Raw genomic sequence first — 18,757 nt, 5'->3', positions numbered from 1 at the left:
GCTCTAATATCAACTAACATAGATGAAAAAAAAAAAAAACAAGAAATATAACAAGAACAAGCAACACAAAATTTAGTAGAATAGGGTCTCCACACAAAACCTTAATTTGAATTTTTATTATTAAATAATTTCTCTTTAAGTAATCTATTGAAATACAAGCTGAACAACTCTATTTATACTAGGAAAAACATCATAAAAAAGAAGAAAAAATAATAAAAAATGTCTAAACCAAATAAGAAAAAAATCATCAACTAGAAAAATATAGCAATTCCTAAACAATTATTTTTGGGCCTTATTTGAATAATTTTACAATCTCTAATTATTATGAAATACTAACCCTATAAGAAATTGGGCCTTTAAAATCTCCAAGAAACATTTCAGCCCGATTGAATTCTCATATCAAAAGTTATATTAGTTATCATAAGGTTGCATATTATGGAAAAATCTCTTGCATCGGTCAATCTAATGGTTGAATCTTTTTCTTATTTTACCCTTTTTTATGCAAAGATTGCTCAGATATCTCCTACGATAAAATGACAACTTCAATAGAAAAAACTCAGGTCTAAGCTTTATTTGTTTTATTTCTATGATAATATTTATTTTTGTCGACTCACGACACAATACCTTATTAAAGCATATATTGCTTTGGGTTAGCATTGGGGAATTAGTGATGTCCCAATGTGGTTTTGACTTAAGTTAACACTTATGAAACCTCATACTCTCGTTAAAAGTCAATAAGATCATGATTAGTAGCTAATATGATTCCTTAGTCTATATGCTTTACGCCTATAAGCCTCGAGTCTGCCTTTAAGGTTTGTTTGCATGGACAACAAGGGACCCTTATAAAATTAATATGTTAGCCAACTTACCTTGCATGTAATGGCTAAAACCTTCCTTTAGGGTGCCTTCATGTGATATCATATCTAATTAGTCATTTTTGTTTATGTGAATATCCATATTCATGCATGTTAGTTTTGAGTTATTATAAGGGAGAAAAAACAAACAAAATTTAGTTTTGAAAGCTCAATATCCTTAAAGTCATGAAGATTATTTATAAAGAAAAACTAGCAAAATGATTCCTGAGGATAACATCAGATGCTCAGTTGCCTAAAGCTCCTCATCCTTTTTTGGTGATATTATCCTATCAACAAGTTAAGATTACCCCCTTTCTGAAACCTATCATGGTAGAAATTTTGAATGAAAGGTTTTAAGAAGAGTCTAAATGTAAAAAAGCATATAGAAATTGAATAATAATTGAGAGAAATAGAAGGCATGGATATATATGATTATGGGAAGGCTTCTAAAATGTACTTGGTACCAGATTTAATCATTCCATAAAATTAAACGTGCCTAAATTTTTCAAGTATACATGCAATAAATGCCAAAAAACCCATTTAAGGATTTATTTTGGTAAGATGGAAAAGGTAATCAAGGATGAAAGTTTCTTATCCATTCTTTCTATGAAAGTCTAAGTAGCGCCACCATTTCTTGGTTTATGAGCTTGGATGGGAAAAAGATCAATAATTAAAAGGATCTAGTTGACATGTTCACATACCAATACAAATTCAACATGTAAATAGGACCTAACCGGTCAAGCATACAAGCAATTGAGAAAAAGACTTAAGAATCAGTTGAGAAATATGCTTAGTATTGGTGAGAAACTGCATCTTAGATTCAACATCCTCTCTTAGAAAATGATCTAATCTCTCTCTTTTCATCAACACCTTTAAGAGCCTATTTTATGAATACTTGTTTAGGAAACAAGTCTACTAGTTTTGTGGATACCATACTTGTACATAAACAAGTGGAGTAGGTCATTAAAGTTAGAGAATTAATCACCGTAAATTTAGTCGAGTTATTTACGTTGATTAAATTTTAATTAAACCAACCTCTTAATCGATTTAACTTCAAACCTAACCTAGGTCTTAAATTTTTGCTTCAACATGTCAGGCTAACTTTTACAATATTGATTTAGTTACTTAGTAGATTTAGTTACTTAGTAGATTTGTTACCGTCACAGACTGGGCAAATTTTTTCTTTGATGTAAAAAAAAATGTTAAGGTAACAAATTATAGACTCGAGTCATTAGTTTAATTGGTAATTTAAATAATACAAAAAAAATATAAGAGCAATAAATAAATTGACAATGAAAAATGACAATGAAAAAGGTAAAAAGAATCAGACCTAAGTTTATCCAGATTATCAAACAACCAAATAGTGAAGGGTGAAATTATAAAACAATATTTAAAAAAAAACAAGAAAAAAATATAAGAGCGAAAAATAAATTTGAGACCCGAGTCATTTTTTCTTTGATGTAAAAAAAAATGTTAAGGTAACAAATTTGAGACCCGAATCATTAGTTTAATTGGTAATTTAAATAATACAAAAAAAAAATATAAGAGCAATAAATAAATTGACAATGAAAAAGGTAAAAAGAATCAGACCTAAGTTTATCCAGATTATTAAACAACCAAATAGTGAAGGGTGAAACTATAAAACAATATTTAAAAAAAAAACAAGAAAAAGCCTTGTTAAACCAAGTGAACTCCAAAACTTTATAATCATAGGTATAAGATTGAGATAATCTTATAGGGAAAAAAGCATGAAAACAAGTTTGAAAGATAAAATTGAAATTTTTAAACAAAAATCAACTCACGTTAACCTTTTAAACTGGTGATTAGTCATGAACCCAAGGCTAACCCTATAGAAGGTAAATTAAGAAAAAAAACAAAGCAAAACTAAAAATAAAGAAAGAAAGAAAACATCAACTTGAAAAAAAAAAGGAAAAGAAAAACAAGCGAACTTAGGCGAACATCTCTAAACTCTCAACCTATGAAATCATTAACCTGAATTTAATCAATAAGCTTAATTCTCAATTAATTTAATTTTAAAATATGAAATCATTGAAAAAATATTAATAAAAAAACTTGAGAAAATAAAAAACTATAGCGCAATGAAAAGAATGAGAATAAAATTTGATAGGAAAAAAATCAAGAATGATAAAATTATAAGAAAAAATCAATTTTAAAAGTATACCAAACAAAGCAAATAACAATCAAAAGAATGGGGATCAAGTTTAAAAGATTAAAGAACCATAGGGGGTGAAATTGAAAAACATTTATAATTTGATAGATTATTTATAGATTAAAAAATGATAGAGAGCAAAATTGAAAAATATTTGTAATTTTATAAATCATTTAAAATTTAAAAAATAGTAATAAAAAATACATGGATCAAATATGAAGGAGAAATCAATTTCAAGGGCTAGTTTATTTTTTTTAAAGGGACTGACGCTGAATTCTAGGTGGAGAGAGAGAAAAAAAGAAATTGATGTCGTTGCCAAACCCAAAGTGTGTTAGGGGCACATATCATCTTATTACATCAAGGGCGTCAAGACCTTTCAAACATAATTCGGACTGGCTAGACAGTCCCGCACATGCCTCCTGAATGGCGCGAGGGTCGTCCAAACGATGTTGCATAGCTTTTTTTTAATAATATTTAATGTATATCAATTATATTAATACCCAGATTAACCTTTAAACTTACAATAAAACCAATGTAAAATGATTAAAAAAAACTCTTATGAGAGAGTTATGTTGATTTTGTCTTTAAGGTTATTAAAGTAATTATACTATATAAAAAACTGAAAAGACCACAATGCCCCTTAATAATAGGCATTATAACTTTTTAAACATCGATTAAATTAGTAATTTTATTATGCAAAGAAACGAAAAGACCAATTTAATTTCATATAATTTATAAAAAATAATTATATCATAGTAAAAAAACTATCTTGTCTCCTATGTTAAGTTAAAAGATTTAATTAATGGCTAACGATCAATTTTACCATTACACTATTGTAATGAATAGTGTTACAATTCTTGGTTAGCATTAATTTTATTAAGAGAATTAGGTTTTCTTAATTTAGATTCTCTCCTCTCTTACAAAGCTATTTCTCAAAAGCTTTCATTCGTGTGTTTCTCCTTCTATTTAATTAGTGATAGTCACTATTTTTGTTTTTGTTTTTCTCCCTTTTTTTCTTTTTTTTTTTTCCTTTTTTATCTAGTGAAGTTCTAGATTGGTGTTTTTATCACTACGTACTAAAAAAGAAGAAGCTATTAGCATCAAGTTTAAGCAACGGAAGAGTTTTGTTGATCATTTAGCAACGAATTAACAATGGAATGTATATGTATAATTTTTTTACTATTAACAACGGAAAATCCTTTTCTGGTTGCTCTTCTTTCTTGGTTTAGTACTGATCAGTGCAATGAATAGTATTGGAGAATTCATTGCTTGTGCCACACAAAAAAAGAAAAAAACTGCATTGTTTGTGCCACACTTTTATATGGTAGATTAGAAAATAATCTTGTTGGACTTTTTCACGATGATGCTCTTCAAAGGGCTATCAAAGTTTAAGCAACTAGCTAGGCAGTGCTCCTTTATTCTAAAAAAAAGGATAGCACACCTTGCAAATGCTTCGAATCACGAGGAATTATAAACATTACCGTCATGAAAACTTTTCATTCTCATCCAACAGAAGCAAACAATTGTTTACAGATTCAAGCAATCGGAATGTTTTTGCCTTTACCAAACAGCTTCTTGTTGATCCTGAATCGAACAGGATGGAGATCGTTAATGCAAACTACTCTTCTTGTATTCTATCTGCTCACAAGTTTGCCCGACTGGCTGGTAGATGGATTGCGCATGCAGCAGCATTGCTGGTGGTATGTATTTCTGGTCTCCTGATTGGAATTTTGTTCGTCATAATGAAGATTCGAGAAATTGCAGGACACAGGAATTCTGAATGCGGTTTTCCTTCTTGTTCTACTTTACAATCCTGCATCTGATTTGTTCTACCGGATCGAAAAGACATTTCTTTCCGGCTAAAATCACGCACCTTAGGCTCATCAATGGGAATGATTTTCTTTACCATTTCCTTTGCTGACTTGAGCTGCATAAATCCCATGCCTTGGATTGTTACATGCATTGATAAATTAATAACCTCAATTAAATAGGTTTTTTTTATGTTGTAACCTAAATAATTCATTAAATTTATAAGATAATATATTAAAAAAAACACACGTAGATCCCAGTTGATATACAAATTAATAATCTCTTTAATATGACTCCAATATTACTTCCTTTTTTCTTCATATTGATATCTCTTTTACCTTATCTCTAATTTTTTTGAATGTATTGAGAAGCTCTATGTAGTATTCTGGTATTAATTACAAGAGAAAATTATATAATGCAATGGTTGCTTTTATAATACATCTTTGTACAAGACAGTCATTAATTTTATCTTTCTTATCATTTTCCATAGCATTTTTAATAACTTGTTCGTCACTTTACAACTCTTAAGAAGCAAGACTTATAATATTATTTATTGTAATAGTATAATTATAAATTTTCCTTTCAAAAACAGAAACATTGAACCAGTAATGGAGGTGAAGTTGTCTTTTCACCATTATGCAATTGTCTTTAATATATTATATGTGATTAGATTTGTTTTTTTCTCTTTTTTTTTTCATAGTAAAATTATTACTTTAATCTTAGAATAAATAAATATAATGTTGTTGTTTTTTTTATCAAATTTTATCCTCATTTTTTTTGTTTTTTATAAGATTTTTTATAAATATTTTTTCATCGAATTCATTTTTCAAAATTAAATTGGTTGAGAATTAATCTTTTTGAATGAACCTGGGTCCAGAATTTCATGCGTTGCAAGTTTTAGATATCATATCAGATTTAGGAGGTTTTCTCGGGTTTGCTTGGTTTTTTTTTAAACTGATATTTTCTTATTTTTTATATCTTTTTTTTTTAGTTTTTATTTTTTATTTTTTACGGATTGCCTTCTATTGGTTTCGTCACGGGTTCGACTAGGATCACTAGTTTCAAAAGTTAATGCAGGTTCACTTTTGTTTGTTTGTTTTTTAATTTTTTAAAATTGATTTACTTCAATCTCATTTTTCATTACTTTTTTTTCTATGAAATTATCTCATTTTTATGCTCATAATTACGGGTTTCAAGTTCACCTAATTTAATAAGGTTTTTTATATATATAATTTTACCATACAATATGGAACTATTTAATAATTCAAATAGGCGTAGATTCAATTCTTTTTATTTTTTTTAAATCATTAATTGAACCAATAAACTTGAATTGTTTTTGCCCTAGCATTTGTTTTACATCAAACAAAATTTTGCCCAACCCTCAGTGAAAAACGGGCCACAAATCTAGTGGGATGCTACCGTTTTTGGGTCACACTAGAGCAAGAAAGTCCAAACCTCTTTGGTAGTCCTGTACAAAAAAATAATGGGCCTTGAATGGGTAGCATAACACAGTGTTTGATTACTCAAACAACCGCTGTTTTCCACAAGTCAACAACCACCCTTGGGACTTCTACTTGGTTCCTGTTATTTATTTATTTTATTTTTTTAGTTGGTCTTCCTGCTTTCCTTGATTATTGTTAATTTGCTGGAATTGTGTGCAAATTTGTCCACTGACCTGGCTGCTATTATTTGTTCAAAGTTAAACTCAGAGGCTGCTTCTTCTTCTTGAACTCGTTTTTCTTTTGATTTTGTCGTAGTTGGAAGGTGAAGGGATAAACTATGTCAATAGTTATGGAACAGTAACTATGTTTTTGAAGACCACTTCCATGATTTAACACCTCCTCGTTTTCACTTTGTGGAAAGAGATAAGATGGTCAGACAACTTCCATGATTTAATACCTCCTCATAAGTAGTTGTTATTAAGAATCTTTCTTTCTTCAAAGGAAAAAGAACAAGTTCCTCACGCTACTCCTCTGCCGTGCCTGAATACATAGCCCATTCCTATTGTTTCTCCTTGGATCGTTCCCGATTCGACATGAGCTGCCTTTCTGTTGTTTCTTCTTTTGTTCTCTTTATTGTTTGTTGCAGTTCTTTGATTCAAGCTCAGCAACCATATGTAGGGAAAGCTACGACAAATTGTTCCAACACGGAAAATTCTGCTCTTGGGTATTCTTGCAACGCCCTAAACAAGAGCTGCCAAGCTTATCTCATCTTCAGATCCCAGCCTCCTTACAACACTGTTGCCTCCATATCTACCCTTTTGGGATCTGACCCATCTCAGCTCTCTGAAGTAAATTCAGTTTCTGAGACCACATCATTCCCATCAAACCAGTTGGTGATAGTTCCAGTAAACTGCTCATGTTCAGGCGAGTACTCTCAGGCAAACGCATCTTATATTGTTCAACCGGACGATACTCTTTTCTTGATTGCTAATAACACCTATCAAGGCCTCTCAACCTGTCAAGCTCTCCAGAATCAAAAAAGTACGCGAACTGACGATATACTTAGCGGTGAAACACTCACTGTTCCTCTTAGATGTGCCTGTCCCACAAAGAACCAGAGTGATTTAGGTATAAGGTATCTCTTAAGTTACTTAGTCACACCGGGAGATGACGTTCCAGCTATTAGTGAACAATTTGGCGCAGCTACTGGGAGAACTCTCGAGGCTAATGGACTCCCTGAGCAAAATCCCACCATTTTTCCCTTCACAACACTCCTAATTCCTTTACAAAGCACGCCAACAAGTTCTCAAACTGTAGTGCCACCACCACCTCCAGCTTCATCTTCACCACCATCACCATCTCCAAACCCTGAAAAAAGCTCAAAGAAAACATGGCTTTATGTTGTGGTTGGGGTTGTTGGAGGAATTGCTCTTACAATAGTCATTGGAACCATTATTTTCTTCATGTTGTCCCGTAGAAGTAAGAAGCAACCCGGTCCAGTTATCGAATCGCAAAGCTTTGAGGCACATGAGAAACCACTCAACAAGAAGTTGGATGAAGAATCTCAGGAGTTTTTCGAGAGTATATCCGCTATAGCTCAATCCATCAAAATCTACAAGTTTGAAGATCTGAAAGCTGCAACTGACAACTTCAGTCCTAGCTGTTGGATCAAAGGGTCTGTTTATCGTGGCCTAATCAATGGTGACTTTGCTGCCATTAAGAAGATGAATGGAGACGTGTCTAAAGAGATAGAATTGTTGAATAAGATCAACCATTCTAATCTAATTCGCCTCTCCGGTGTTTGTTTCAATGATGGTCATTGGTACCTGGTTTACGAGTATGCTGCTAGTGGACAATTGAGTGATTGGATTTATGATAGAAGCAATGAAGGGAAGTTTTTAAATTGGACAAAAAGAATACAGATTGCTTCCGATGTCGCCACGGGACTTAATTATCTACATAGTTTCACTAACTATCCGCATGTCCACAAGGATATAAAGAGCAGCAACATTCTTCTTGACAGTGATTTAAGGGCTAAAATTGCAAACTTTTCCCTGGCAAGGTCAACAGGTGACCAGGATGGTGAATTTGCTTTGACAAGGCACATTGTTGGGACAAAAGGTTACATGGCTCCTGAGTACTTGGAAAATGGAGTTGTCTCCTCAAAGCTTGATGTCTATGCATTTGGGATTCTCACTCTGGAGATAATTACCGGGAAAGAAGTTGCTGCTTTACAAAGTGAGGAAAACAGGAACTTATCAGATGTTTTAAATGGTGCTCTATCTGAGGAAGATGGGCAGGAGCAGAGTTTGAAGCAACTCATTGATCCTTCACTGCATGAGAACTATCCTTCAGGACTTGCTGTTTTAGTGGTCAGATTGATTGATAGTTGTTTAAACAAAAACCCAGGAGATCGCCCGACCATGGATGAAATCGTGCAGTCTCTCTCAAGAATTTTGACTACTTCGCTGGCCTGGGAATTGTCTAGCAATGTATCTGGCTACCATATCTCTAGTTAGAAGCCTAAGTGAATTCTTTCATCAATTACTCTTTCGTTTTTTCAACGTTTTGGTCACCATTCATTTCTGGTTTCCTTTCCATCTAATAGCTAAAGTTTGTAAAGATGAGATGTATTACAAAGTAGGAACCGCAAATATTATATTTTTCAGTGTAGCGACACTTGAAATCATTAGTCTATAAATTTTATGATCATAGTGGAAACAAGCTAAATATATCTTTGTAAAATTTTAAATTTCATCCATGGTTGTCTTTAGATTTAAGTAAAAAAAAAAGATGGCTACCAGCAATTCTTAGACAGGATGTATTAAGATTGTTGCATAGGAGATCCATCAGATTCACCACCTAACTTGTTATTGAAAGGTTCTTCTGCGTTATGGATAAGAACTAAAATTGGAATCAAATGGCACAGATGCAGTTTCCAATTTCTAGCTGCGACTTCTTGTTATTCCTAGCCCATTCAGGGTAGGATGGAACAGGTAACCAGATGAACTGTTCAAGTCATTTACCTGAAAACACTGGTTGTGACATCGATTCTACTCGCCCAATACTGCTAGTATAATATATTCAGGACAACCTTCTGTTATTGATCCTTCCTTCAATAACTTCATTCTTGATATTTTACACCTTATTACCTGAGGACTACCTTAGCAGTCAAAGCTGTCTCCTATCATATAAATCAAAAGTATTTGGAATTGTATATTGATTCAAGAGAATGCACTGTATTCTCTAGTTATTCTAATTTCTCTGCAACCTCTTGTCTGCTGCTCATGTCATGAACCTGATAAAATACTACAGAAATTGAAGAAAAAGGCAACGGACTTCGAAGATTTTTTCCTCTTTTCAATTATTTGTAATTCATTTGGTCTTAATTTAGTGCCTTACGACCCCATATACCTACCATATAAAAGTTGATATTCTTAGAAATACATTCTGCCAAGCTGATACAGACAACAAAATTATTTAATGTTACCAATGAATCCAGTGAAGCTGAGTTTCAAAGTTCACACTCTCTCATTTCAATTTTTCAAATCTGCAAGTCTTTTGAAAAGTGTCATCCAACATGAATCAGCTTCTTCTGAGTCTCCTATTTTTGTTCTATTTATCTCCAAATCTCCATGCCCAACAAAGTTATTCAGGAAACGCGGTCATGGATTGTGATAACAGCGATGCGGGTCCATCTCCAGCTTTTCTCTACACCTGCAACGGCAAGAATCGATCCTGCCAAGCCTTTCTCATCTACAAATCTCAGCCTCCTTATAACACAATCTCTAGTATTTCAAACCTCCTGTCTGCAGACCCACTTGAGCTTGCTCGCATCAACAATTTCTCAAGCTCAGCTGTCTTCCCAACAGATAAAGAGGTAATAGTTCCTGTACTTTGCTCCTGCTCAGGGAAATACTATCAGGCCAACACCTCTTACACAATTCCAAGTAATTATGATACATATTTTACAATTGCCAACTACACTTTTGAGGGTTTAGCAACTTGTAGCTCTCTTATTCACGAAAACAATTACAGCGAATTTGGCTTGGATATTGGTATGGAACTGCAGGTGCCACTTAGATGTGCTTGTCCTACAAGCAATCAAACCAAAAATGGCACAAAGTATCTATTAAGTTACTTGATCAGTTGGGGTGATGAAGTTCGTAATGTCAGTAGGAGATTCAATGCGAGCACAAACAGTGTAACCTATGCAAATGGGTTCACTGAAGATAATCCAACTGTTTTTCCTTTTACCACTATTCTTATTCCACTGTCAAATCAACCTTCAAGCTCTCAAACCATAATTCACTATCCACTACCGCCTAATTCTTCTCCTTCCAATCCATTTCATCGGATCGAGAGACCAGGTAAGGGATCTCAAAGAACAATCACAATTGGAATTTCCTTGCTAGTCATGTCCTTCATTTTATCTATGGTCTTGTTGCTTTACAAAAAGAAATTATGTGGAGCGCGGAAGGATGGAAAGGAGAAAAATATATTATCTATGTCCGAAGAATTCCGACATCGCGTTGCTGAGGTAGATCAGGGGTTGAAAATCTACAAATTTGAGGAGCTAAGGGTGGCAACCAAAGATTTCAGCACCGAAAATAGGTTGAGTTGTTCCGTCTATCAAGGGGTACTCGGTGGACAAGTAGTAGCGATAAAAAAGACGAGCAAAGATGTATCTAATGAGGTGATTTTTCTGAGAAAGACTAACCACTTCAATTTAATAAGGCTTTATGCTGCGTGTAAGCATCAGGAGGGTTTCTACCTTATCTATGAGTTTATGGAGAATGGTTCTTTGAGAGATTGGCTCTGCAGAAAGGATTGTCTTGAAGTTCAAAGTTGGAATTTTAGGATTCAGATTGCCTTGGATGTTGCTAATGGGCTTCACTATCTTCACAACTTCACTGATCCTATATGTGTGCACAAGCGCATCTGTAGCAGCAATGTTCTACTCAACAGACATTTAAGGGCTAAAATTGCTAACTTCAGCTGTGCAAATTCAGCAAAGCAAGAAGAATACATGAATTCTTCAATGAGGTTGGCGTTGGGGGAAAAAGGTTACATGGCTCCTGAGTATATAGAATATGGCTTGGTGGCTCCTGAGATTGATGTATATGCTTTCGGGGTTGTTCTGCTGGAATTAGTAACTGGAAAGGAAGCAGTTTTTATACAGGATGAAGAAGAAATGCAATTATCGGAAGCAATAATTTCAATTATGGAGGAAGATGATGGAGAAGCTGAACTTGGTGGCCTTGTAGATCCTTGTCTGATGGAGAAGTGTAGTATGAAACTTGTCCTGCGACTGGTGAAGTTGAGTCTAGCCTGCTTGGAACAAGAACCAGAAAGTAGACCAAGTATGGGTGAACTAGTCTCCTCACTTTTGAAGATTCAAGTTGATGTACAGAAATCAGAACCATATTTGTGGAGGGGGGGTCAATTTCTGATGTAAATGTTGACCTATATAGTGTTCAATTGACAGATGCAGTAGCATATATACTTTTACTTTACAGTTCTATTATGTTATAGATTGAAAATAAGCCAGAATATAAACTCATTATGAGGTTAAACATTGCTCTATTCACACTATAAAACCATCCATAACTTAAACTGAAAGATTGATAATGTACACTGATTTTCATTGCATGAATTGGATGTAGGAGATCTACTTGGACTTGTCAGCCCAGTTACTTCTGTGCTAAATCAACGAGCTGTGACAGGGCTGATGAGTCGAGTAAAATCTTCTGTTTCCATCCCAGATGTCCATCTTTCAAATGTCTCAGGAGGTGACTGAGTGAGAACTGTGAGGTTAAAGACAATTTCTGCCATGCTTGGCCTTTCTGAAGACTCCTCCAGAGTGCACAACCTTGCCAAGGTTGCCAAGCTCAGAGCACTATCAATGGGATAAAACCTCTCCAAGCAGGGATCCATCCACTTTCTTAGACTCTTCTCTCTTTTCTCTTCAATTTCCAAGACGGCTTTGATTTCCTTGCACAGCAGAACAATCTCGCCATTTTCTTTGGTTACCATGGCCTTCTTTCCAGAAAGCAATTGTAACAAAACAACTCCATAATCAAATACATCAACTTTTGGCATCAATGAGTCTGTGGCAGGTCTAGCCATTGAGAAATTTGCTATTTTCGCCCGAAATTTGGAATCGAGAAGAATATTAGTTGTTCGAATATCTTTGTGAACGATGCTTGGTTGAGTGTGTTCATGCATGTATTGCAGGCCATTGGCCACATCTAGTGCTACATGTAACCTTTGACTCCAAGTGAGGAAACCCGCAGAGCTTGAGGAAGATTCAGAGGTGGGATGCAACCACTTTTCCAGCGACCCATTTTCTGCATATTCATAGACCAAGAAGCGATTTCCTTCTCTGTCAAATCCAGATGACATCCCCATTAGTTTAACCAGATTTGCATGACTGACTTTCTGCAAAATCTTTAGTTCTTCTGTGACATCATCCTTGGTTTTCTTCACTGCCAAGACCCGGCCACTGATTTTGGCCCTATATACTGATCCTCCTATCTTATAATGTTCATTTAGATCCATCGTGCCCTCCATGATCTCTTTAACCTCATAAATGATCGGCCTGCCCAGATAGCCTGAAACCCCTGGAAGCAGCTTATCTGGTGTGATCTTTGCCTCTAAACTCTCCAGTTTTGTAAGTTCCTTTGTTTGAATGAGATCACTGGTCTCCAAACAAGATCCAGTGCGATCCAAAGCTTTAGTTCTCTTATATGAACAACGTTTATGGGCCAGAAAAGCAATCAAAAGGAAGATGAAAAGAGCGCTTGCAATGCTTGCAGCAACAATGATGATCCAACGATTCCTGGATTCTGTTCTTTCAGGAGAGGGGTATTGCTGAGAGAGAACTGGCAACTGGGACACAGGGATCAATACCGGGAGGTAGACTGCAGAAGTAAAGTTCACATAGTTGTTTTCAATCACAATGTTACGTTCAGAGGCATTAAGTTTAGCAGCAACTTTCGTGAGATCATCACTAGGTTGCCACACATAAGTAATGAGATAAGCAATTCCGCTCTCCAAATGAGTATTTGAAGGGCACTTACAGAACAAAGGAAATATAACCTTGTCACCAGCATGCAAGAGGGTTGGAGTCAGACTGGGGTTCAAAGCTTCCACCTCTTGCCAACGGGTGAGGTTCTCAAAAGAAGTAGTCGAAACCAAGTAGAAGCTTTCACCTTGCTGGATTTGGTAAGTTATGTTGACAAAAGATCGGTTACCTGTGCAACCACAAGGTTTAGGTACAAGCAAAAGTTGATTTGGAAATAATGGGGTGTCCTCAGACTCCAGGTTGCTTGCAGTTGCTATTTCCTTACGACTGACCCCAAATAGATCAGAAATGTTTCCGAGGTCCAAGAAATTTGGTGGCTGGGCGAGGTAAGTGAAATATGTAGAGCATGTGGTAGGTGAATCAACAGGACATGAAAAGTTTGAGGCAGGTGGTGCTTGTGAGGTGACATATGTGGAGGAAAATAAAAGGATCAAGAGAAGAAGAGCTTGTGTGGAAAAGAAAGGGAGCAAAGATATTGCCATGAACATAAGCTTGGATGATTCAGATTTTGAAAGAAGCTGTCAGATGAACGTAAAAACGTAATTCGCCAAGTGTCGCTTAAGGTTGATAGAAAAGCTAAGCAGCATTGTTAGCCTGGAGGTTTTATTCTAATGAATTCAAGAGGCCTTGTCTTTAGCTTTGATTTGAATGATTCTCTTGGTTACCTTCTCCTTGATGTAGACATTATAAAAAATAAAAAAAAATAAAAATTTTTATTTTGCCTAAAATACACATTATATTATTTGGCTGATAAGTTAGTACACCAAAAGGAATCAATCATGACAAAAGCCCATAGAAGTCAGAGGGCCAATGTTTAGTGAACAACTAATTTGATGGTTCCTCCAGTCAGGATTGTTTACACAGAGCGTGTGTTTTGCAGTGTAATTGCGGGTATTTTTCAAATAGCTTTTCATGTTGAAATATATATTAATAATATTTTTTAATTTTTTAAAAATTATTTTTGATATCAGCACATCAAAACGATCCAAAAAATATAAACCGCACTTAATTTTAATAAAAAAAATTCAAATTTTAATAAAATATAATTACAAACACAATACTAAACGGTGTCAGACATGAATTTTCAAAACTTTTTCTCTACTATAGCATCAGAGTCTGACTAATAAAGTAAGCTCTGTAGAATCAACTCAGTTGGTCTGTCTACAATACTGCCTACACGCTGCCTGAGTTGTCAGAAATATCCTATCAAGTTGGATTACATTTGTTGCAAAACAATCACAACAGACAGCATAAAAAAGACAGAGAGCGCAAACGGAAGGATTTTCCAGTCTGATATTTGCGACCAAATCAAAGGATCAATTATCTCTTTCACATTTATCCTTGAGAGGCTTGAGAAAGGGGGAGATAGAGAGAGAGAGACACAGTGTTCTCTCTTCCCTAAACTATCATAACTTCAAAAATACAAGGGAGAATATGAATTCCATTTTCTTTTTCAAAATTAAAGTGTATTAGTGGTGTATATCCAGACATCATGTGACAAATTAAAAAAAATAATATTTAGAATCTTATTTTTAAAAAACAAATATTTAGTTTAAAAATTCATCACCTAGTATAAAATCACTAAAAATCTTAATTAATTAATAGAGATTCTATAATATGTAACTTGTCACGTAAAAAAAATATATTATCATTCTTAAACGTCCTATCTAAAGCAAACTGTATTACTAATTTTATTTTAAATTGCTCAGAATTTGTTGATTTAAATTATAATATTCTGCTTGTAATATTTCTGACTCTAGCATTAGCTAATATAAAATTACAAATATTTTGTAGCTAAAAATATATGGTATTTTTAATTATCAGTAAAATAAATAAACTAATAAAATAAATTTAAATTATACATGCATGGGAAGGGGCGGGGTACCGGCAAAGAGCAGAAAGTGGAATACCAGCTCCCATCTTTTAATTTTACATTTTAACTCCTATCAAATTAAATTAAAAAACAACGGGTAAAAATTGGGTTATATCATGCGGTAATAAGCAAAGAAAAGTCAGTGTAGAGAAAACTCACGTGCGGCTCATTAGTTTACTGCTGGGAAGAAACGTAGGTGTACAAGAAGAGACTGAAATGCACCCAGTAACCGCTGTTCATTGTGGTTCTCTGCGGAAACTTCATCCCGATATCAATACAAAACGGGGGGGAGGGAAAAAAATCAAAAAGTTGAGTGCAGTGCCCTTGTTCAGCATAATAACAAAGCTCAAAAACGAGTGTCAGAATCAAGATTTACACAGTCGCATTTGAATTGATCCAGTTGACCACAAGCAGTACCACAGGAATTGATGAGGAATGACCTGTTCGGGTCATGTCTCTTCATTTACCAGCAACTCATCTAGACATAATCTATCAGATAAAATAAATTTAGAACTCCATTTGTTTTTGTAGTCACAAAGGGAAGGATGATACACTAATAAATTCAAATCCAGATGAAGAGCAAAAGGAAGAAGGCATTTTTTTTCTATAATATTATGATATAATGGAATGCAAACATATGGTTTTTAAAGTGACCACTGCTTATTTTCTTAACCCATAGCAAACACTAGCTAGTGGCCATTGCTCAACTTAAAACTGTTTGAATAGAGATTATAGATTTTTGCGAGATCCGCAGAGCTCACTGTCCATTTATGACCATGCTGTTTAAGTGGAAGGACGGAATTTATTCCGTCGCAGCTTTCTTCTACAGTGGCAGCCTCTTTCAGCTTGCCTTCCTTCCAAAGACTCTTCACAAGCAAATCTTTTGTTGCAGCATCAGGTATCAAATTTGAGTTCTTCATGTCTTCAAAAATCCTCCATGCAAGAGCAGCTCTATCACATTTGCAATAAGCTTGGATCAATACTTTGTACATGTAAGCATCTGGTTCTACATCGCTCTGCCGAACTATTGTTAACAGTTTCTGCACGGTTTTAATATCTCCTTGCGATGCAAAGTGATACATCAATCCAGAAAATGTCTGAATATCTGGGCATATCCCACATAAAATCATCTCTTCAAGCACATCAATGGCATCAGAATCTCTCTTGCACTTGGTCAATGTTCGTATGAGAGATGAATACAAAAGCATCAGATTATATTTTGTTATGGGACCACAGAGTGCTCTGTCCTCGCGGAAGACCTTTAGAGCAGCATCGGCATTCTTTGAAATACCACAGAAGTCAATAATCAATCTGATGGTGCTAAAAGGCAACCTCATTCCCTCACTTCTTATCTTGTTTATGAGTTGATCAACCAATTCAACCTTTCCCTGTTTCGCTAAAAGTGTCATCATCCGTTGTACTGTATAAACATCATGAGTGAATCCCGGCTGATAAGCAACCCAACAGAAGAAATCCCAAGCCGTTTCTGGTGAATTAATGTTTCTAAGAACTTTCCAAACCAACCGAGTGGTCCAAACAAATTTCGCATCCTCCAATGCGGACACGACATCAGGGCTCCATTTATTCAAGGCCTTAGCCAAAGCTCTGGGGTCCAACCATGGTTTCAACCGAACTTCTTGTATGTCTGCAAAAGCACCACCATGGTTTTCATCCTCATCCTCATCACCATCCTCATCCTCATCACCATCCTCATCAAAACTGATATCCCCACAATTGCTTATACTCTTTATTCTCTCGTCCGGAAACATTTCCTTGAGAAACTCTTCTGTCTCCTCAACGAACCCTGCCTCCTGCAAACACTGTAGGGCCTTACGCATGGCACGGCCAGGAAACTTCCCATCAGCCCGCATTTCATCAAGCAAAGTTCTAACTCCATCAAACCGTTCCAAACCCACAAAACCTTCCACCAAAACCAAATACTGCTTTAAAGTTCGTTTAATCCTCATTAACGGCAATACACTAAAAATCTCAATTGCTGGATCCAATTTCCCCGAATTAACAAGATGCTCAATCATAACTGTATATGTTCTAGAATTCGGAATTGCCCCTTCATGAATCATCCTATAAAAAACCCTTACAGCCTCACAATCCCTCCCCTTCTGAGCATACAAACCCATAACAATATTATATGACTCAGTACACACACGCTTATCACCGTTTCTATACTGCTTCCAAACATCTAAAACTGCCTCTAGATCTCCAGTGGCAGCATACCATTGCATAAGGTTCATAAAACTAAAGCGAACATTACCATATTTCCCCTCATTAATTTCACCAATCAAAGCTTTCAGTTCCAAACCCCGCTGCCACCTGGCTAGCACCGTGGCCAGCGCATGGAGGGTACTTTGATGCCGAGAAAGATGCGCTGTATTATCTATTTTCTTTAATGAATCAATAAAAGAAAGAGCGGCATCAGCATTAGGAGCAGAACGTAGAGCCTGTGTGACCACAAAAGTGTCCAAAAGACGAGTATTGATGATGGTTTGGAGTGAATTGGGATTGTTTGAACGAAGAACAAGTCTAATTGAATTAATTAGCTCGGCACGGCGGAGGTAATGGGTGAGCTTGTTAGGAAATGGGTCTCTAACAAAGTAGCGAACTTGATGGTTGAAGGGGATTATGGCACGCGAAAGACGAGTGATATTCATTGCATGCGTGTGAGATTTCAAGGAAAATGTGAACTGGAGTTCACTGTGTTAATATATCAAACATCTAGTGTGCATTAGTCGCAAACATAGAACGTCATGTTCTTGATGAGGAAACGGTTGTAGATTAGTGCTGGTTTCGGATGTTTAACTTAAAATAAATTCCCGCCAAGACTCGAGTATAAATAAAGGACCCTTTTCAAATGTTGTTGTGGTGAGGTCATAGGGCTTAAACGACAGAGCGTTTCGCAAATAGCAATTATGCAGTACAAGTCAAGTAATCGAGTGACTTGAGCCAATAATAATAATAATGATAATAATAAAAAAAAAAGAAAAAGAAACTTATCTTCCAGGGGGGAATGAACAAGGATATTCACTATTCATCCAGACCTTTTTTTTCATTTTAGTCACCTCACTTTATTTATTTGCAATTTTACCATCCCAAATTATATAAATATGGTTTAATGCGTTGAGATTTCTTTCGCTTTATGTCAAAAAAATATTTCAATGATAAATTAGAGATAAATTTTACAAAATAGAATTTTTTTTTGTAATTAAAAAAATAACATAACAAGAATAAAAACAATACCCCTTTTCATTTTAACTTGGAAAACTTCACTTTGATTCTTAAATTTTAGCTTATACATTATTTCATCCCTATTATTTTAGCATTTTACATTTAGAATCCAAATTTTATTTTTTTTCATGTTTTAGTTCCTAGATATTGAAAAAAAAAAGTCATCGAAAAAAAAGAAAAAAAAAAGAAAAAATAATCAGCTAGCCATATTATAGCCACCACGAAAAAGTGAACCTGGTTTTACTTTGTTTTTTAACTTGGCTATCCTTTGGAAGGGTA

The 18,757-nt window shown here is 34.9% G+C and overlaps 4 protein-coding genes across 5 annotated transcripts; 2 read left to right on the top strand and 2 right to left on the bottom strand.

Moving 5' to 3' along the window:
• The first annotated feature begins 6,471 nt into the window (after nt 1-6,471).
• LOC133694127 (lysM domain receptor-like kinase 4) lies at nt 6,472-9,005 on the top strand. Its single transcript, XM_062115574.1, has one exon. The coding sequence runs from the start codon at nt 6,869-6,871 to the stop codon at nt 8,792-8,794; it is 1,926 nt and encodes a 641-aa protein (XP_061971558.1). The 5' UTR covers nt 6,472-6,868; the 3' UTR covers nt 8,795-9,005.
• Nucleotides 9,006-9,772: 767 nt separating this feature from the next.
• On the top strand, nt 9,773-11,851 carry LOC133694220 (lysM domain receptor-like kinase 4). Its single transcript, XM_062115683.1, has one exon. It carries the CDS (start codon nt 9,856-9,858, stop codon nt 11,731-11,733), a length of 1,878 nt encoding a protein of 625 aa, XP_061971667.1. The 5' UTR covers nt 9,773-9,855; the 3' UTR covers nt 11,734-11,851.
• Nucleotides 11,839-13,989, bottom strand: LOC133694221 (serine/threonine receptor-like kinase NFP). 2 transcript variants are annotated; one of them, XM_062115685.1, is made up of 2 exons: nt 13,358-13,989; nt 11,839-13,198 (listed from the first exon to the last, which is right to left on the bottom strand). In XM_062115685.1, the coding sequence occupies exons 1-2, from the start codon at nt 13,848-13,850 to the stop codon at nt 11,985-11,987; spliced, it is 1,707 nt and encodes a 568-aa protein (XP_061971669.1). In that variant the 5' UTR covers nt 13,851-13,989; the 3' UTR covers nt 11,839-11,984. The 2 variants fall into 2 exon arrangements, with proteins under 2 accessions (XP_061971669.1, XP_061971668.1); XM_062115684.1 differs by having other exon boundaries at nt 11,839-13,989.
• Nucleotides 13,990-15,714: 1,725 nt separating this feature from the next.
• Nucleotides 15,715-18,174, bottom strand: LOC133694418 (pentatricopeptide repeat-containing protein At5g66631). Its single transcript, XM_062115917.1, has one exon. The coding sequence runs from the start codon at nt 17,902-17,904 to the stop codon at nt 15,925-15,927; it is 1,980 nt and encodes a 659-aa protein (XP_061971901.1). The 5' UTR covers nt 17,905-18,174; the 3' UTR covers nt 15,715-15,924.
• Nucleotides 18,175-18,757: the final 583 nt, after the last annotated feature.

This window comes from Populus nigra, chromosome 5 (genome assembly GCF_951802175.1).
Source record: "Populus nigra chromosome 5, ddPopNigr1.1, whole genome shotgun sequence".
Taxonomy (NCBI): Eukaryota; Viridiplantae; Streptophyta; class Magnoliopsida; order Malpighiales; family Salicaceae; genus Populus; species Populus nigra.
This window is presented reverse-complemented; position numbering and strand designations above follow the sequence as displayed.